At 46.2% G+C, this 21,570-nt stretch overlaps 1 protein-coding gene across 1 annotated transcript; it reads left to right on the top strand.

Annotated features, from left to right (window-relative positions):
- Window positions 1-6,691: 6,691 nt before the first annotated feature.
- Window positions 6,692-9,472, top strand: NKX2-8 (NK2 homeobox 8). The gene is made up of 3 exons (XM_071746106.1): window positions 6,692-6,984; window positions 7,314-7,504; window positions 8,623-9,472. The coding sequence occupies exons 2-3, from the start codon at window positions 7,339-7,341 to the stop codon at window positions 9,165-9,167; spliced, it is 711 nt and encodes a 236-aa protein (XP_071602207.1). The 5' UTR covers window positions 6,692-6,984; window positions 7,314-7,338; the 3' UTR covers window positions 9,168-9,472.
- Window positions 9,473-21,570: the final 12,098 nt, after the last annotated feature.

The following is a 21,570-nucleotide window of genomic DNA, read 5'->3' on the forward strand; positions in this document are numbered from 1 at the left end:
TCTCACTTACTTTGTGGCATGCCTGAGCCAGCATCATTTCACCCAGCTGAAGGCTCTTGAAGTCAGCAGCATTACTATACTCAACATTTTAAAGGCAGTTGTAGTCAACAGTGTGTAAATGAAAGAATTCAGCCCAAGAGTGGCAAGAAGCTTTGGACTGCAATTTTAAAAACTGACTTTCTGTGATGGTATCTCTTTACCTGCAGTTACAGAGACAAATCTTCCAATTCTGAAAACAGTCATGAGACACTTTTTCGTTAATATTTTCAACTGGAAGCTCAAGTGACTTTTTAGCCTGAGTTCTCAAAGTGCAAGGCTCACATGATTGTTCTGCCTGCCACGTGAAAAAAAAAAAAAAAGGGTTTAAGCAAATTTGATAGATGATCTGATATCTCAAAACCAATTATGATCACAGGAGGCTTGTGAAACCCTGAAAGCTTAGAAAAACCCAACTAATTGGCTCACTAACAAGAACCAAATACTAGGCTTGGCAGCAGCCTGCTCACCAGTCAGTGCATGTGATGGCCAATTGGTATGTAACATGCCAAAGCACTTCTGCCTCTTGGTGACTTGGCATGTCACAGAGGAAGAAAAGGATGTTTCATGAGAATAATAAAAGGACCTCTTTTTAATCTACAATTTTGGCTGCAAGTTTTACTGTAATATAGGTTATGCATCAGAATCCAATAGATTTTAACCAACAGAGAATATTTATTAGACTTTAATGACTAAAAAATGTAAATTATATATTACAGTGCAGGACAAAGAATTATGCATGGAAATCCATTGCATACCCTTGTAAGCTGTCTAAATTACAAGGTGCCTTGTGAGGGTCTGCTGAAGGTGATGGTGTTGGCAAAGTGGAGAGTTTCTTTCAGGGACACTCCTGTCCTGTATTTCCTCTATTGCAGTTTCTCAGCTACTGCTTAGTGACTTTACTTTTGTCTTACCATTAACTTGATTTTCCCAGAACCACCCACTTCTGTTTGGAGTCCAGCCTCTCAGAGGGCATTAAACACCAAATTCCCACTGAAGTGTGGTTATATGCCTAAACACTAGGTGTGTCTGGGAGAAGGTCACTGAGTCTCCATGAGAGTAGCCTCTTTCAAGGTCATGGGTGCTACTGCCCCTGCTGCAGACAGGTCACCTACACCCTGGAGCATGTGCATCTTACACAGATGTGCTATAACAGGGAGGGGAAGGGGCCCCACACTCTGGTTGCAGCAGCTGAGCCTGGGCCTGAGAGTTTGTCCTGTCCTGGGCATGCTTTGCCACTCAGCTGGAACCTGCTCCTGCTCCCCTGTACTTGCCATGCAGGCTGAGCATGTGGGATGGAAAAAAAAAAAAAAAAAAAAAAAAGCAAGGAGGGGAATGGCATTGCAGTGGTGGTAGCTATAGAGCCTGTACTCCAGCCAGCTGTTAACAGAGTAACTGCTGCAGTTTCCTGACCAAGATAAAAGTGACCTTTTCTCACTTGCCCCAGGGGAGTGTGCTGACAGGGAAGCAAAAGCCCCATCCCCTCAGCCTTCCCTGAGAGCTGAGGTCCAAGGAGCCCAAGGGAAGGAAAGCCTCGGCAGCTGGGCAGCCCTGCTCATCTCCACGCCAGTTTGGCTCTGAACAAGCTCATCCCAAACCAACTTAAAGAGCAGGGAGGGCTTGTCCCTTGCCGCTTTGCTTGCAGTCAATTTGCAAAATAATTCCTACAGGATGATCACACAGAGCAAATGAAAAGCTCAACCCTGAATCCTCCAGTGCGGTGGGTAATCCCTGTTTCAAGGAATAAAGTCTTTTGTTTAAATGTAGAATAGAAAATTGAGGGTTTCAGAGAAAGTGTAAGCCTTGGATACCATGCTTTGCATGTATCAGATTAAATAATTATTATTTATTTTTAATGAATGAATTCTGTAAAAGAAAAAGAAAACTGATAACAGAGGGAATTATGATTTGGGTGGGATGGCTGTGCAATAAGGAAGATTACTTTAAATTTGTCGAGTTTTTTAATAGGTTAAGTTTTATATATGTATGTGCTTAGATTAGGGAATAGTCATGAGAAGAAGAAACAAAGGAGATGCAGAAAAGTTGTAGAATGTTAGGAAATGTTAGGAAGTGGGGAAAAGAAAATTACATTATTCTACAGGGGAAGAAAACCAAATACAGCATAGAGAAATACATGGAAACCAATTCTTCCTGTGGGCAATATTCCATGCCTTCCACAATTTTACCCTAATTAGAAAATGTACCATAATGAATGTCAGTTGCAAAGCAAAAAGAGAATGAAGACCTTACAGTAAAATCTAAAATCCAAAGCTGGTTAGTTGTTGAGAAGGAAAGATATTATTTTCGGATGATAAAGGAAAAGCGTGTAAAGCTATGGAAATATTCATTACTGGAAAAATTCAGTAGTGGATTAATAGTTTTTCTAGAAAGGTGAAATCTTGGCTGTTTTAAAATCGGTTCTAAATTTCACATTGAATTCTGTGAGGTCAGGTTTTCTTTTCAGTAAAATCAATGTGCTGAGTTTAACACCCTTGCAGATATGTTGTTACACAAATTAATTGTTAAAATCCGGTATTCTCGATAAAGGAAGCTCTCGGTCAGGGGTTTATTTGCCAGCTCTGGCACAGGCTTTTTTGTGATGTTTGCCAGTCACTTATTTTCCGTGCCTCAGTTCCCACTCATTAATTGACCGTGCGTGAGTCTGGCGAGGTGCGTTGTGTCGGTAGCTCTTACCCCAGAGATTTAACCCAACACCGCAAACGTACACAGGTCGTAGCACAGCCTGGAAGCCTCCCAGCAGAAATGCTTCTCCTGGCTGTTAGCGCTGCCCCATGCTCGTCTGGCTCCGTTCTATGGAGGGTTTCTCCTTAAAGCTGGGACTTTATCAGCCAGAGCAAGGCGGACACTTCTGCTGATGTGAACGTTTATTGGATTTTTCCTCCCGAGGTGTAGGCACAAACCAGTCTTACAGGAAAATGCTCGATTTCTGCATGCCACGTACATGATTTAGTCGATCTTCTTTGCAGTCCTCCACTGAGCACAATAAATGAATCCATTAAAAAAAAAAAAAAAAAAAAAAAAAAAGAAACAAATGGAGAGAAAAACCCACTGTTTTCTCAGGTGGTTGACGGTATTTTTGACATCCCGTTTTCCCCAGCTGGGGCCGGTGGGGAGAGAAGCATGGCAAGACCGGGGCGACAGCTCCGACGGGACGGTCAGACCCAGCAGAGGAATATCCCAAAAGGGATGGGCCACGCATCTCGGGCTGGAAGCCGCTCGGTCTCCCTCAGAGCCCTCGGTTTCCCGGGGAGCCAGAAGCCCGGGTCGCTCCGCAGGGCTCCCTTGACCGGTGGCTGTGGGTGGCATGTGTCTGCGCATCACCACGGGGCACCACGGCCACCGCGTCCCCGCCTCGCACGGCTCCGGCCGCTGAGGAGACACGGCCGGGTTCCCCTGCTCCTCATTTTCCTTCCGTGTTTCACCCAACCACTCACGGCCGTGAACAAAGTGAAAACAAACGGTTTAAATTTTTTTTTTTTTTTTTCGCCCCGTTGGAAGACTGAAAATTAAGTTAAACGCACGAGGGGGGCGAAGCGTTTCTGTGGATTTAGCTAGGGGGATGGGACAGCCGAGCACAAGCAGTCGGCCCCTTCGATCCCATAAAGGTGGACACAGTCTCACCCCCTTTGCGGAGGAAACACACGCGTGGGAGCCGCCGAGTTAGTGTAGCATCCCCGGGGAGAAATGCCTTCCCTGTTTCATCCTCGTGGGTACCATCGGGGAAGAGGTGGCTCTCTGTGGCAGCCCAGGGGTACCAGCCGTCCGGGGGCACCGCGGTGCAGCCTCTGCAGCGGGGGTCGGGGGGTGGCAGACCCACCCCAGGGGCAAAGGGTGCCGTTCCCAGGGGGACCGAGGGTCCAGTGACACTCCTCCCCCAGTCCCAACACGTAGGTATGGCGGAAGAGGTTGAAATCTGAACTGGCAAACCCCTAAATGAGGCCGGGCAGTCAGAACTCAAAAGTATCCAAGTCGGTCCCAAGCTAAACAAGAGATGAAACATTTCAGGTTATTACGCGCTCCCTTTGAAGCGAACTATTTCCCGCAGATAACAATGCGTAGGTATATTTAGACAGCTCGGCTTGTCCAAGGAGAATGTGTCTTGCCCTATTTGAGAAAAACTCTAAGAGTAAGTGCAAATATTTGATGCTGAAGAGCTCTTAAGCCTTGAAGAGTACCATTTACTTATTGCTACACATCAGTGTGGGCTTAGGATGTTAAATAGATTAAAAGGCTAAGAGAGGTCACTGAAGTAGACTCTCTTTCTCTCATCCTGACTTTTTTTTCCTTGCAAAGTTTTTGCACTTTCTTTAGAGCGTCCTTGGCAAACTCCTCTCAAGAGCCACCTCGGATACTGTATAAGTTTGTGGTTCTCTGAACCCCGGCTCCCGCCTCTTCCTTGCCTTTCCCCCGTTCTCCTCTCCCCCCTCCCCCAGAAACTCCGCTCCATCCCAGGCATTCAGCAAATGTTTGTCTGTGGGGTCAAGATATTAATAAGCACTTCTCGACCTCCTTTTATAGTCGGGGCGTCCGAGAGCGCAGGGAAGCGTCTCTGCCGCCCGGTCCGGGGCCCTCTGGGTGGGCAGGTGAGAGCGGCCGTACCTGGAGAGGGGGCGTGGGGGGGGGGAGGCCGGAGCCCCTCTTCAGCAGCCGAGGGATGCCCCGGCGGTGACACGGGCAGCCGGGGGTGGGGGGGACCAGGGCGGCTGCGGGAGGAGTCGCTCCGCCGAGAACGACCACGTCGTTTCAATTTAATCTCATTTAAAAAGACATAACTAATAAATTTGTATGGACAGGGCTGCCGGAGACGTAAAGCAGAGTCGATAGTGGTTCAATCCCATTGAACTCTATTGAAAACCATGACAACAAGGAACAAGCTCCGATTTATCCCGGGGAGTTAAAGCACATTGTGGGAAGGCGTCAATCACCTATTATTCCGGATCTGAACAAATGCAAAATCTTGACTGGAACAAATGCTTCCAACAGGTCCGGGACATAGGGCTACATTTCCCTTTTGTTCACGGCCTAGCAGTTGGCATGTATTTGTGCTCCCCTCGCTCCGACCACCCAGGACGGCTGGGAGGCTGTGCTTGGAGCGGGGAAGATAACTACTGTCACCAGGCATGCTTGATAGGTGGCTGCAGTAATCACGGCCTGGGAATCGTTTATATGGTGCCTGTCCAGTCCCAAAGAAATACGCGGGAAGTTGGCCAAATGGAGTCTTGTGCCCCGTTCATCTCGCACACAAATGTCGCCGATATAAATCTCGCCTTTCCCTGGTCTTTCTAGATCTGTTGACATCTTCCCCCTGAAGTGTAACTGCTTCCAGAAGAGTTACCCGGGGCCGGCCGGGGAGGGGCCGCGGCGGCCGGGGGCAGGCGGGGAGTGGGGCTGGAGGGTGAAAGCAGGGATGGATAAATATCATCTATACACAATAGCTCACAGATTCCTGATTTCTTCCGAAATATTTGAACCAACAAAGAGGACAGATAGAAGAGTAGCTCCCTGTGTATCTGGATTTCTGTTTCCAGGCACTCAGCACACCACGACAGGGTTTCACGCCTTTTGCCCGACGGGGCTCTGCTGTGGGCTTTTTGGAGAAAACGCCTCTGCTGGGGCCAGGTTACGTGTCTCCTTCCCTCCAGTCAGCCGGACTCGCCTCCCACCGGTTTTCTAGACGAGTGCCGGCTCCCTGCCGCAGAACTGGGGGGAAGGGAACAGGGACAGGCCTGCAGGGGAGGTGAGGTGCGAGCATGTCCTGCCCTCTCTGGCCCCCGCGTCCTCACCCACACTGCGAGACCCACGTGAAACTTCGCTCCCACCCGTCACCTCTGTCTGCCCTGAGGCTGAGGACAGCGTCCTGACACTGCCGTTATGCCTCTGAACGGCTCATCAGGCTTCCTGTTTCTGTTAAAAAGATTTAAAAGATTTTAAAAATCTAAGTCCTCGGCGATACCGAGGCTGAGCAAAGCTCGACCGCAGCTTCGCAAGGGTACGGGGGGTGGCATATGAAAAGGCTACGCTGGGTCTGCGGAGATGCCGTCGGGCCTGCCCGCGCTGCGCCCAGATGGTGTCCATGTCCATACTCCTCCTCCCGGGGTGGGCCGGGGCTCCGGGCTTGTTCAGTGCTCCTCTGAGCAGACAAACCGGCGCTCGGCGGGGACGGGAGACGCGCGGGTAAATAAAAGCGCTGTGCTTGATCTCTCCCAGCTGGAGTCGTTTCGGTCACTCACATATATACCCACATATATATATATACACACACACACATATATACAATGGAAAATGGGGAGTACATTGAAAAATGGTGCTAAAAATTATAAAATAATAATCTACCCTGCACCTCCTCCCGACTCTTGCTTATGGATCGAGTATGTCGGGCTTCCCGTGTTTCCCCAGCCAAGTTCACACCATCAGTCTCCCCGAGAGAAAGGTGCACCTTTCATCCACCGTGCCCAGGAGAGGCAACCCCCCACACCCCGGAGGTGCCATCCCCTCCGTGCACACACCCGCCAGCCTTCCCCGCCGAGAACTCAGCCGAGGTGTGAAAAATCCCCCGTTGTGGGTAGGAACCCTGCCAACGACAAGCGGGACAGTTGTAGATAGCAGGGTAAACAGTCCGGAGAAATAAAACAAATAACGACTTAAATTCCTTCCAGGTTTAAAGAGGGGGTGTGGGGGGCAATAAAGAGGGAGAAGCAGGGAGGGAGCTCTCGGCAGGCTCTGCGGATGTCCTGGGAGGATTCACTTTGTCTACGGATAGAAGGGACGCTGGTGGCTTTGGTGGCGGATGGAGGGGGGTGGTTGTTGGTCATCCACATGCCACCCAAGATGTTATTCAGTACTAACAATTACCATTATCTGTCCCCACTTTTGGCTAATCAGACAGAATATGTAATGATGAAGCCTGTTTCCTGCTGTCTTTGGGAGGTAACGGGTTATTCTCTCATGGGGGTGATGGGAGGGGGGGGGTTACACCTACTCCTATTAGGGCTTTAGCACTTGACTAATTCAGGTACTTAGCATCCTATAGACAGGGACGGTTTGAAAGCAGGCAGTGTTTGCAGTGGGGAGGACTGTTTATATAAACAGGACACCTCTGTAAACGACACTAATATTTGGGGTTAGGTGGCGATGGAAGGGAAGGTCCTCTTGAGCCGGGAGATTCCCCAGTAACTTGGCATAGTCCTCTCCTCTCAGCTTTCAAGGGAGGGGGTTCGGGGCTTTAGGAATTTTTTTTTTTTTTTTTTTTTTTTGAGGGTGCGTGTGTGTGCACAAAATACCATGGCCACATCTGGCAGGATCAGTTTTACAGTGAGGAGCATTTTGGATTTGCCAGAGCAGGATTCTAATAGCATAAAGCAAGCTTCTGACCATCACCACTCAGCGGAGAACTACACCGGCTCACCGTACCAAGGGTGGATAGAAACAGACAGAAATCTCTATCCCTGTGAGTATGAAACGGACAGGAATTCACCATCTCCACACAGATATCTTTTATTTGTTTCCCCCCTTCCTTTGGGGAAGATGCGAAGAAGCGAATTGCCAGCGCGTGTAGCATACAGGATCGGGGTGATCCAGGCTGGGAATTTTGTAGAATATTGATGAATTGCAACAATGAAACAACAGGAACATCCCGGCCACGGGCTTAAGAGGGAAAAGATTAATGTTTGGGGGGGTTGTTGTTGTTTGTGTTCTTTTTTGTTTGTTTGTTTGTTTGTTTTTTTAGATCTATTCGTGTTCCCAGCTATGGCAGAAAGCAAAAAACCACAGGCTATATCCGCTCTTCTTTCCGCTCTTATCGTTTAAGATCGTTTACCGGATTCTTTTTTTTTTTTTTTTTTTTTTTCTTCGTTTCACTGTTGCAAGAACTGCTACCTTTTCGTGTCGGAGTGGTGTCAGGTCACCCCGCACACCGCAGAGGGAAGCTGAGCGCTCACCAGCGCCTCGTCTCTCCTCACCGCTCTGCCGCCGAGCGTGCCCTGGTCCAGCCACTCACATCCAGGCGCTCACCCTCGCAGAGAGCGGTCTCCGGCTCACAAACCCAGCTGCCTAATATACTGATCGTACCTCACACACCTAAATCGTGCCACAGATATACGGCGTTTAATGTACACCTGCCTGTGCATGGCGGGAGACCGTCCTTTGGATGGATGCGTAAAGCCCATCGGGATGGGTTAAATACTGAGGTATTAGAGAGGCTGGAGAAAAGCAGTAATGAAAGGAGTGGGCAGCCTGATATTACGTCTTAACATGAAGCGAACACAAAAGCTCTCAGCTCACAAACCCCGGGCTGTGAGCGGCCCAGCGCCCGTTCCCGTACGGGATTTGACGGCGGGGCACAGCTGCTCCCCAGCTCGGGAAAAGCCCGCTCCCTCCCGTGAGTTAGGTTTAATGTATTCGGGGGGTTAGCTTGCATCTCTTGTTGACTGTTGTAATTAATCTAGCCCGGCAAACAGCCGGTGCTCTCTCTATGGAAGGCGTTTCGGCTCTCGACGGCCCGCCGCGTCGTCAGTGTCTTCCCCGTCCCCGGCTGCCCCTTCTCTCTAACCCCCTCGCTGTCCTCAGCTTCCGACGAGAGCGGCCCGGAGCTGAGCTTGCCCGACTCCACGCAAAGGTCGCTCCCAGCCGGAGGCTCGGAGGCCGAGGAGAAGAAGAAGAAGCGGCGAGTGCTCTTCTCCAAGGCGCAGACGCTGGAGCTGGAGCGGCGGTTCCGGCAGCAGCGGTACCTCTCGGCGCCGGAGCGGGAGCAGCTGGCCCGACTGCTCAGCCTCACCCCCACCCAGGTGAAGATCTGGTTCCAAAACCACCGCTACAAGATGAAGCGGGCAAGGAGTGAGGGCCCCGGCAGTCCCCCGACGCGCCCTCCCGCCCTATTGCGCCGGGTGGTTGTGCCGGTGCTGGTGCGGGACGGGGAGCCCTGCCGCAGCTGTCCCCCAAGCCCCCCGCCTCCCGTCGCCCGCCCCAAGTTGGGCTGCTCCCTGGCAGGATGCAGCGCCCAGGCTGCCCTTGCCCTGCAGGGCTACCGCGCCTGCCCGCCCGCATCCGCTCTCGGAGTCTTCCCCGCTTACCAGCACTTGGCGCACCCCGCTGTCGTCTCCTGGGGATGGTGACAGCGGCGCCTCGCCCTCCGGGGCCGGACTCATCACACGGGCGAGGGGATTCCCGCCCCAGCCCCGAGATCTCAGCGCCGCGAAGGCGCCGGGGCGCGCCGGGTACCGGCAGCATTGCTTCGGGCGGGCCGGGCTACGGAGCCCGGCTCCGGGCACCGCGGAGGCCAGGCAGGCCGGAGTGAAGCCCGGTCCCGGCCGTCCTTCCCTCGTCCCGTCTCACCCGAAGGAGCGGATGCGGGGCGCGGGTCTAATACTGTAAATCCTCCGCTCCTCCTGCTCCTTTTCGAGACATTCCTTGGGTTTTTTTGAAGAATAATCCTAGCAACCTAGTTTATTTTAAAATAGCTGATTCTTCCAGTGACTAATAAAATGCTTTCTGATAAATAATTTCTTCTGGGCGGAGAAGTGCATTTTTTACGACTGCGTCTTTTCCGTAGGATTACCTCCTGTGTCATAAAAGATTAAAGAATTGCCTCAATCGCGCCAGCGGAATTTCACTTTCAAGCTCGTTTATTTTTACCCACATGCGCCAGTAAACGGCCAATAAGGCTTGCTGCAGCCATCTCACCATAGAAGCGAAACGTAAGCCCCGAGCCCGAGTCTGGTGGGTCCCTGACTTTTGGTTTTGGGCGACGGCGTGCAGGTCCTGTCGAGGTCCCGGAGGCTCCGGTGAGGCCGCCGTCCATTACTGTCTTTTTTAGAGCCTCTAAGGCAAGACCCAGAATTAAGACAATCTTCCCATGTTAGCCTGTATCTGCTCCAAAGACCCACTGGAGAAGGGTAGTCAAAAGAAAATAACGATGCCTTTAAATGCATAGAGAATAATGCTTTGAAAGGTTTTGATGAACTACTGATTTTATTAATTTGTGGAAAAAAATAAGTGGGAAAAGTTAGTGGGGACACTCAGTGAACAGTCAGTGGGGAAAAAAAAACAAACCTCTAAAACCCATCACTTGCCTCCATCCCTTCTTCGGGAGCCGCAGACCAGGAAAGGGGAGGGAATATCTGTGAGAAAAGACCTGCACGGGGACCGAAGCACGCAAGCTGCCTATCGATGGAAGGCTACTGAGGGCGAGAAGAGGTCTGCAGAAGTTATTTGGATTTGGTTTTTGTCGTGATGAGTTTTGGGTTTTTTTGTTTAGTTTTGTTTGTTCTGGTTTTTGTTGTTGATTGGTTGGCTTGGGGTTTGTTTTTGGGGGGTCGGGGACCGGGTTGTGGTGGTGGGTTTTGGGTTGGGTTTGGTTTGTTTGTAATTTATTATTCTTTGAAAGAGGGTTACTTCGGACCAAATGTGTCTCTGGGATGTGTAGTGCTTCCTACTCATTTCGGCGAGTCCACGGGTGGGGCTGCGAGGCGAGGCTCACTGCCGTCGGGGCTGGGGAGGCGGCAGCATTGCTCAGTTCTGTCTTCCCTAGGACCGCGTCCGCCCTGCGACGGGGCGTTTCGATGTCGCCTCTGGCCTCCCTGAGAGAGGATTCAACCCAGTTGTAAGTCAAGGCAGGTCCGGGAGGATGGAGCGACGCCTGTCCTCCCACCTGCGTCCCCTCCCCTGCTTGGGCAGGCAGCCATGTGTTCACATCAGTGTGCGAAGTGGAAGATGCAAAGTGGGCCAGCCTTCTGTGATGTGAGGGAAGGACCCGGGGAAATACAGTCTCTGTGTCACCTGTTTTGTTGTCTTTTCCCTCATCCCTTTATTTTTCCTCCTGCCATCCAAAATCTTTTCACTTTTCTTCCTTTTTTTTTTTTTTTTTTTTCTTTTCGTCTCAGCTGCTGGCCACCTTGTCTCCCATATGGATGGGGTTATCTTAGAAGAATCTCCCAGAGAATCCTTCCTTAAACCTCCTTTTGTCTTGAAGGTTGAAAAGAGCATTGTTGTGCATGAAAAGGACCTAGACAAAATCCGCACTGTTTCAATTCAGGACTGTTTAATCAGTCCCTAGTGACAATTTTATGGGTTTTAGGCGTTACAATGGTATCTTTTAAAACCTTGTGGCCTTCAGGGAAACAAAGGGCTTGAATTTTATGGGCTTACAACTCCAATTAGAACAGTACCAATGTGTATGGGAGATTATCAAATTTGTATCATAAAACCCCTTCATAATAAATGATTACTGGAAGCTGGGAGGGGTGGGGAGAGAAGGGACATGGACTTCAAGCAATGGACTTTGTTGCATGTAGTTTTAAAAGTGCACATGCTGGTCTCTATTTTAACTCTTTGCAACCCAGATGGATCATCCACGGAAATAGTGACATAGTCATTAGAAATGGAAACAAAGACAACTGGAGAAGATCCCTCCTCCTCAGCCCAAATCCACTCTCAGTCAGCTCGCCAAGGGCTTGGCAGCATCCCACCCAGAAGGCTCTCTCCATGGCTCCTTGGTTATCTGGGCTGCTCTCCTGTCTTGGAGCCCACACACGGCCATAAGAAGGATCTGTAAAATAGGTGGTCTTCTTTGTATTACTACTTTTATCAGTTACTGTTCATACAGCTGATGACAGAGGGTGCTGGGGTCTCTCATCCATTCTGAGCCCTGGGATTGCAGTGATTTTCTCTGCTCACTAGCTGTGGGTTTCTTGATGCAAAATGTGTGGTTTGTGAGCATTGCCTTTTACTGAGCTCAGAGAATGGGAAAGGTGCAATTCCTGGGCACCACCAAAGGCTGAAGTTGTGGCTTTGCGGGCTGAGGGGAAATCACTGCCAGAGGGGCTCAGAGAGAGCAGTAGAGTCACGTTCAAATTCTGAGTAAAGTATTCTCCTTAATTCAATAAGTCCAAGTAAGAAGAATGTATTAAATAATGAGTCAATTCAGTAGACGATGGAGATTTATGGTAAAAAGAATAAGTCTTGTGAAGAAGATAAAGTGAGACTAAAAATACTAATTTTTCTGATAGAAATAAATTAATCCATCTCAAATTTAAGTGTATTTAGCAAGGAAAATTGATTTGTTAACCTTACCAGTGGTTAAGCCATATCTACGAGATAACTCTGAACAAATGTCATTGATAACAGCTCTGAGGCAAAAGGAACTTACTGCCTTTCAGTGTATTTTCTGATACTTTGGCTTAGTTTTTAATAAGGCAAGAAATAACTCAGTTGTTGGTTTGGTTGTGGTTTTTTTCTCCTCCTTAAAGGGGTGAATGCACATACAATCTCTGCCTTTTCTTCCCTTTCTTTTGCCTCACTAGATCTCACTGATACTTTCGCCCTGCAAACAGACCTGTGATTTCACTGAAACTAATGAATAAACATGACATTATCAAGACCTAAATGCCATCTTCAGCTAATGAAAAGCATTGCTAATATCTTCAAACATTTTTCTGGATGTTTTATTCTTAGTCAGTAAATAAACTATTGACTTTGCAAGGGCCCAGCCCTGTTTCAATTGGAGCCCCTAGGCACATGTTCGTTAGCTCAGAACTAAATCATTAAAACAAATCACTAGACTCCCTCAGAAAAAAAAAAAAAAAAAGAAAAAAAAAAAAAAGAAAAAGACAATAGTTCTCAAAGAGCATATGACTGAACTTCTTGGCGATAATTTATTAATAAGTTGAGTGTGATCCTGCCAATGCATGTGCATCATTAATCTTTGGATGTACACACTATTCATCGAAAAAATTGCAACAGATGAAAAACATCTCCTCCCAAGCAGAACTCTGCCATACACCAAAAGAAATACTTTTATCACTGTCTTAGGAAAGGCTCCTGGCAGCCTTGCAGTACATACATTAATAATCCACCTGGAGTGCACTTTAACTAAGAGCAAGTCAGGTCCATGGAAACTCTTTGGACTTTTCAGCCTCTCCTGCCTCATAGTACTTGGTTTGAGTAAGCCTTCCACCACTGGTTAAAGTTTAGCTGATGCTGATGCTGGAGGGAACAGTGACTTCACTTTGCTTTTAGATACCAGTGGTGCCCACCACTGTCTGTGGAGGGGCATGGGCTTGGCTGTGCTCCATGTCCCTCATAAGCCAGAGTTCACTGATGAAGTTACTGTCTTACTGGACTCACATGCCTGATAATTGCTGCTTCTTGAGAAGGTGGGAACAACCAGGGTTCAAGGAATAGATGTTTCTGAGTCTTACAAATGGCACTCATCCCTTTTATCAAAAGCTGAGGTAGCACACTTTCCTTTTCCTCAGCTTTCTTTTCCAACCATTGCTTGAGAACTGATCCAGTCTCATTCAAATTGCTCATCAGATAGTGCACTCTTTCCATAATTCCTATCATAATCAAAGACTTGCAACACAAAGGCTTCACTTGACTTAAAAAATTCAGAGTCAAGTGTTTCCAGCATCAACAATGTCAGAAGGATGCCTCATGTAACTTCCAAGAAGTTACTCATATTAGTTAAAAGGGAACTTCCTGTGGGAAAGGATGCGGTGGATGATGAGTTGCTCAGAGAAGTCGCTTTATGCTCCTCAAGCAGAAACCTCTGCTCAAGTATCATGCAGGAGTAGAGTAGCTCAGATCAGCAGTAACTAACATTGATAATACGATAAAAAAATCACTTAGACATCTACACATTGATGCCTTCATATGCTGTTCTCCCTAGGGTATTGAGAGAGCTGGCTGATATAGCTGCAAAGCAATTCTTCATAATCTTTGGGAAGTTGTGGAGATCAGGAGGCATCCCTGAAGACTGGAGGAAGGCTAATGTCTTAGCCATTAGCCTCACTTCAGTCCCTAGGAAAATGATGGAGCAAATCCTCCTAGGGACTATCACAAGTCAGTTGAAACATGTGACTGGGAAAAATAAACATGGATTTATCAGGGGCAAATCATGCTTGACAAAACTAATTGCCTTCTACAACAAAGTAACCTACTTGGTTGATGCAAGGTGAGTGGTGGACATCATCAACCTGGATTTTTTTAAGGTTTTTGATACAGTACCCCACAGCCTCCTTCTGGAGAAACGGATTCATTATGGTCTTGACAAGTTCTCTGTGTGGTGGATGGAGAACTGGCTGACAGATGGTATCCAGAGAGTGACTGTAAATAGTTCCTCCTCTGACTGTCAACCAGTCACAAGTGGAGTACCCCAGGGATCAATATTGGGCCCGATGCTGTTTAACATCTTCGTAAGTGACCTTGATGTTGGGATCAAGAGCACCCTTGAAGTTCGCTGACAACACCAAGGTGGGTGAAGAGTTTGACACTCTCCAGGATGACCTAGACAGACTGCAGGAGTAGGCTATCAGGAACTTCATAATTTCAATGTGGAGAAGTGTAAAGTCTTGCACCTGGGAACACATAACCCAGCAGGGCAGTTCAGACTGGGATCCACCTCACTGGAGAGCAGCCTTGTGGAAAGGGACCTGGGGGTCTTGGTGGACAACAGGCTCAACATGAGTGAACAGTGTGCTGCAGCTGAAAAGAAAGCCAACAGGATGCTGGGCTGCATCAACAGGGGCATTACCAGCAGAGACAAAAAAGTCATCATCCTGCTCTATTCATCACTTATCAGACCACACCTGGAGTATTGCATCCAGTTTTGGTACATGCTGTACAAAGAGGATGTAGACAGGCTGGAGAGGATCCAGAGAAGAGTCACAAGGATGATTAGAGGACTAGAGCACCTTCCATGTGAGGAGAGGCTGAGAAAACTGGGTCTGTTCAGCCTTCAGAAGAGGAAGCTTAGGGGAGACCTTATTACAGTGTTCCAATACTTAAAAGGTGGCTAAAAAGAAAGATGGAGACTCCCTATTTACAAGGAGTCACATGGATCAGACAAGGGATAATAGGCACAAGTTGGTCCTGGGGAGATTCCAACTGGACAGAAGAGGTAAATTTTTCACTATGAGAACAGTCAGACATGAGAATGGTCTCCCAAGGGAAGTGGTGGATTCCCCCACTTTAGAGTGTTTTAAGTCTCATCTCAACAGGATGGTGAGACACCTCATAAACTATAGTACTAGAAGGTTTTGACCAGATGATCTGTGAGGTCCCTTCTGACCTGGTATTCTATGATGTTATGATTCTAAGATTTACCAGGGATGAGAGATCTCTGCCTGTCACCAAACACAGATTACTGAGCTATGAGATCTTTTCATCATATTTAGGCTAAAATTACATTCTAAACAGTGAAGGCAATCAGCTTTCTCAACTGAGAATGTTGCCAGTTTTGCCAGTCTTAATTTTGTTTTCTCCAGTCCTTTTCTATTTAAAATAGGTCATGAAGTGTGTTGGAAACACAGTCTCCAAAGAGAGGTCTCCCAAGCATAAAATGGGATGTTTGTCTCCATAGCAGAGCTATCTGTCTCCATAGCAGAGCTATACTTTTATTTACAAGTCAATTTTAGATATTCACACATATCAGACTACTTTCCTGAATAAAAGGAGACCAAATCATAGTCAGAGAGTGTGATGTTATTTACTTCTTCATAAGCCTTTTCTCTATCTAGTGCCTGAACTTGGACTTTAGATATCCTCTTCAGAATCTGTCAGAATTTGGCTCTGGATGAGGAATATTGTAAAAGACAGAAGTAACGAAGAGAATCAGGAAAAAGATGTACTGTGCTTCTTACAGCAGCAACAGTAAGAAGAGTAAATCTCCCCAGCTGTTCTGGAGCACAAAGGGTTCATTTCTATGGGATGGTCCATGCTGCTTATAAGCAGTCAGCCAAATTCCTCAGAGGCATCTGACATGCAGGACAGTCATGCTGACTAGCTCACAGCATCCCTGGGGACAAAAATTATTTCTTGGCATTCTCTGCAGCCACAGTATTTTGCTTTGCATTGGCAGAAAGCATCAGACTTTGTATGCCAGGAATGCACTTTTCCTCTGATAACCTTATTTTCCTGTTGTGGGTGGATGGGAAATTTGATGCTAAGTTCAAGACTTTGTGATATTCAACATTAATAATGGTTCTACTAAATCACAAATTAGCTACTTAAAATATATAGAAAATATTCTGCAGAGAAAAAAAATCCTTATTTTTATAAAATAGAATAGTTTATGTAATTATATATAAATTATATAGTGGAATTTCAGTATATTGGTGCTGTGTTAGGTTGTCTGCATGCCTTATCCCATATGTGTTACATGTATTTGAGCAAAGAATGTACTTATGTCTTTCTTTATCTGGGATAAAAGCACAACTGAAAAGAAAACATTACTGATAGTTCTCCATATCTCCAAATCTTCCATACTGTGGAAAATGACTGAAGATCACTACCACTTATGTTTGCTTAGATATGGGTGTTTGTGTTAACTGTTGTTTTCATAAAACCCATATAAAGCCTTTTAATTTTTTTTTCTACTGCTTTTCTCTTTCTAGAGCTATTCTTCAAGGTTTGTATCCTGTCTTGGATATCTTCTCACCTATCCCATATGCTCATGACTTTATAACATTGCCAGACACAGTAAAGCTCCCTGGCAAGGCTGCAGCACATTATGGAAAGGTGCCCACTAGCTAGTGCACTGCTTCTCTGGAAGCTGTTGATTTGCCTCTTTCTGTTTGCATGAGTACATGTAGGGCTCCTAATAGGATACATCTGCTCTCTGCAAAACACAGTATCATCCATGAAGATTGCTTTGCCATTACACTTCAGAAAATGCATCTGCTTCTACTAGGTGGGAGCTCCACCTGAATTCTTCAATTTCCCAGTTGTCTTCAGGGAGCACCATGTTGTCCAATGTCCTTCTGTGTTATTTGCTCATAACATTATAGGATGGATGTTATGCTTTTGCTCAGCTCTTCCCTTTCCTTCCCCTACCTTGGCCTCTGGATGTTGCATTAGTGCTGTTGGTTGTATTTTCAGCATTGAGGTTCTGCCTTTATCACCATAAGTGATCTTCTACTGAAGATTAAAGTTGTTAATATTCTTCCTTTCCTTATCTTTTCTTTTTAATCCTGTAATTTGCAGTCCATTTTCTTTACTCACATCTAATATAACAATCTCAAGGAACTAATTTTACCATTGAGTAATCTTCAGATACAGCTATCCAGCCAGTTCTCATGCTAACATAGAGGTCATTATTGTTTTCTGCTTTGAGTACTTTAGTTTGAAATGTTCCTTTGGTAACATAAAGTTGAAATTTGTGTGTGTCAGAATTTCAAGCCACTACAGGCATGCTGTTCTAATGTCTGTATTTAAAAAAAGATATTGAAGCACTTAAGAGCCATCCTACAAGAGCCATCATACAAGGTGAAGACTTGGCAACCATCCTGTGGAGTGAAGATTGGTGTGGGTGTCCTGTCTATTCTAGCTTACCAAGAAGGCTGTTGTAGCAACCTCAGTTACTCTCACACAGTAAACATAAATTTGGTTGTGAAAGGCTCTTCAGTTTAGCTGGCAAAGTTTAATAAGGTCCAAAAGTTAGATAAGTCCTAGTTTGTCATCTGGCCTAAATAATAGCGAGATTAAGTAGACATTTTTACCACAACTTGGTGGCAAGTTCCCCAATTCTGAAAATTTTTAGTGGTATATTTAAATAAAAAATGCTCTAGTCAAATTATAGATGCTGGCCTTGTGTTGAGAATTAATTCCAGGAATCCCCATGGATTCCATACTATATTAGATATGACAGTGTTTGGTCAGAACAAGCCCTTTTGGCCTTGAAATCTGCACATCTAAATTGGCAGCCCTGGGGGATTTCAGATGTTGGAATTGTTTCTGTCATCAGCTCATGTAAATTATCACCACCCTTGGGCTACTTTAATTTCAGCTGATCATGAAATAGCCCAATCAACCAGTAGCACAAAGGTGGTTTTAAACTACACCAGATACAGATGGAAAGCTCTTCAAGGCTATAATTCTATGCACCAAACTCACAGGAAATTATTTGTCTAAAAGAGTCACTGAGGTTGGGGTAGATGCAGCTGTGAGGGTAGCAGTGGGGCTGAACAGCAGCACAGGCACTGCTTTGTTGCACAGCATAACCCCATAGCCCACACTGACAAAGGCAGGTACCAGCTCTCCTGAAGTCCTCAATAAATTTGTGCCCAGCCACAAATGACATTCTGTCTCTATTTCTAGCAGCACCCACCTATCAACTTGCAGACATCCCAGGGCAGTGATGCTACCAAAAGCCCAGATCTCTACCCCCATCTCCAGCACCTTTTCTCTTCTGCTTCAGCAGCATGAAGCCCACTCAGGCTGCCTTTGGTCTCCTTTTGGTCACTGTACTTTCTCCTTCTGGCACTGTGTTTACAGAAAATGGGGTCTGCTAAGGACATCTTCAGATAAGGTTCCCAAGGGCACCTTTTAACAGCTGGGAAAAAGAGCTGAAAAATCAGGAGGCTGATGAAATATACGTGTGACTCTCTCTGTTGCTTTTTCTGCCCCCTTCTTTTGCTCTCTCTCTCCACCATCAGGCTATGCCTACTATAGAATCAGTCCAGTAGCTGCTCCTAACAGCTTTGCATTTTTCGCTATTGTCACTGTACCAGCCAATCATGTAAAAAATGATATATTGACTTGGCAGGTGCTTCTGTTTTGAACATGATTAAATAACTTTTTATTGTCATCTTCAAAGCATTTTCATGGTCATTTACTGAGTGAAAGGGGCTCTGATTTTGTGAGCATCTGCCAGAATATGTTTGATCCTGTCATCATTTCTTCAGAAAATCACGCGCCTGTAGCTAGAGTGCAAGATACGGTAAGTGCTTGAATTGTCCATTGCACTCTGCACTTACAACACTGCCTTCATTGTCAATGATAACAACAGCAGGGGAGAGATCTTGGGAGTTAAGCTACCTGCTGTTTTCTCCTTGATGTTTGAGCTCTTGGATGCTGTATAATCTCAGAGATGCGAAGAGCAGCTTCTTTGTTGATGCCCTATTTTATGGGTTATTTAAACATGGTATGCTGTTTGTAATTAGAGCTGACTAGAAAGAGGGATTTCCATTTCACAGAAAAATGCGTGTGTTTTGCTGTGCACAAGCCCAGGAGTGTTACAGCACGGATGAAGACCTGGGCCGTGCTCTGCTGCAGCTCACAGAGCTGCTTTAAGACCTCCTCTAGCTACCCAAATTTAAGTTACCATCCTGTGCCCTCATATTGAGCAGAATTCACATGTACCCCTCAAACATCCCAATTCCACTGAATCAGCACTTTCGTGAGGAAAACCAGTTAAAGTACTCCCAGTCAGCATTATCTATCTATGCAACAGCCTTCATTGACCTTCATCTGAGCTTACAGTCCCTGTGCACATCAAAATAGAAGTACTTTTGCTAGCTGAGTTAAGCTAGTAATATTGCGTGGATGAAGCAGAGTTACAAGTAGCACATCTTTGTTTAAATTTAGCAGTAACCAGCTGGCCACATTCTGTAGGAAGCAGGAAGGGAGGATTCATAGAGAGGGAGGGATCTGACAGAAAATCAAGCAGAGGCTATAAAAACATTTCTCTAAAATGGCAGCATAATGAAAAAGGGATGCCAAGCAAAGAGCTTACTGATCATCTGTGTATCACTTTATAACATACTCCAGCTAGCTCAGCCCTCGGTTTGGAGGGGGCATGCAGGTGTTAGGAAGGATTTCTTCCCACACATTGTATTTGCTGCCAGATTCTTTTCCACAAAAAAACTTACTTGTACTTTATTACTGCTCTCTGAGTCAGGCTGCTAACGTGCAAAGTGAAAAAGACACAAAGCTGAAGAATATGAGAATGTTAGTATTCCTGAGGAAAAAAAAAAATGAGACTGAGAGTAGAGGCCTGACTCTCTGAGGAAACTGATGGCTAAATGATTGCACCTTTCCCTCATTTTCATACCTGTGTCCCTCAGGACTGTGGTTCCTCAGCCAGTGCTCTGCCATCTGCATTTCTCTTGGTGCTGCCTTCCTCTTCTTTCATATTCATTGTCTCTTTTCTCACAAAATTATCAATAAAGAAATAAAGTTCATATAACATCAGTTCTCATGGAACAATTTGAAAGATGAAAGAGTCAACTTCCAATGGTTGCTTTTGATATTGCAACTAGACAGCTCTTCTCATCAGAAGGGCAAAACTTTTTGCTTTCAGGACTTACTTTTGGTTGGAAGTATCAAAGGAAGGATACTGTAGGAGACATCTAACACTCTTAGGAATGTCCTTAATGAAGGAATATTTCTGGCTATATTAATATATTTATGCTTATAAGTCTTTGCCACATTTTCAAGATCGTGCCACACAAGTATTAAAAATCTGCAAGTCAGACCTCAGAAACCATGTGGACAGCGTAAAGAATCCTGGGATTTAAAAAAAGGGATATCTTTTTTTTGCCTCTAAGTTTCATTTTGAAGAAAAAAAATTGGTACATTTTAAATGGTTTTGGATCTATTTGCTCTTTTGAAAAGAGTTTTAAAGCTCAATGATAGCAAAAATGGCACGTGTTTGTATATGTTATTACTTCATTTGACTGCAAGAACTGAGCCACAGTTACAGTGGCAGCCCTGTGAAAAATCATGAAAGTGGATTAATTCTGCATTTTCAAAGGCAGGCCCACCCTGTTGTACAGTACTTTGTCCCTCATGCTGTTAGCTGTGGTGGGAAGGTCCCTTCAGTCATAGCCCTACCTTTAAAAACATCACAAGCCAGATCTTCAGATGGCGTTTGTTACCACAGCTCTAGGAACACTGCTATGTCCAGCTGAGGGTCTGAGCTGATTAGCTGAATCACCTGGCATTGCTGCATGCGTGCCATATGTTCTCTCTCCTTCATGTTTACACAGCTCTAGTCCCTAGGGTCTGACTCAACCTCTATGTTTGGTTCTCAGAACAACTGCTTGACAGTGTGTGCATGCCAGATTAGCAGCAGAGCTTTTGTAACAGTGACTCTCTATCCACATATATCCCTTCAATACCCAATTTCAGGATATCGATCATCTGGGTAATTTGGAACACCCTTTATGAACCTGCAGGCAACCATGCCATAAATGTGGAAAGATCCATAGGACTTCCACTGTGCACCTCTCTTAGGCCAGAAGCCACACGGTGTCCCTTAGGCTCCGTAGTGCCCTACAGCGTTTGTACCTCATGACAAGTACAAGACTCTTGCACTAACAGCTAATGCCCTACTGAAATGGTGGAGGAGATCAAGGGGAGAGAGAAAGCAAATGAAAGAGAGAAGAGAGCATGCACAAGAGAGCACAAACTACCCCTTGTCATGGGGTAGCTGAATACAGCTCTTGGGAGATCTGGAGTCTCAGATGTGACCACATCAGGAACAGGTGAACTGGATGAGGTAGCACAAAAATGCAGCCATTGACTGCATGATTCTCTGCTCTGTAACCATGGGGTGACAGTAGCATGGTACCAGCATCCTCCAAACATGTCTCCTTAAGCTGAGCCCCTGCCCTGCTGCAGAGAAGGGCAGCCTGGACAGCACATCCACAGCCCACCCCCCAGAACTGGCTGTAAAGCCACTCTTCTCATGAAAACTGAAGGTGACAGAGAATTTCACTCTGGCCTCCCAGAGTACAG

The sequence above is a fragment of the Heliangelus exortis genome, chromosome 5, assembly GCF_036169615.1.
Source record: "Heliangelus exortis chromosome 5, bHelExo1.hap1, whole genome shotgun sequence".
Lineage (NCBI taxonomy): Eukaryota > Metazoa > Chordata > Aves > Apodiformes > Trochilidae > Heliangelus > Heliangelus exortis.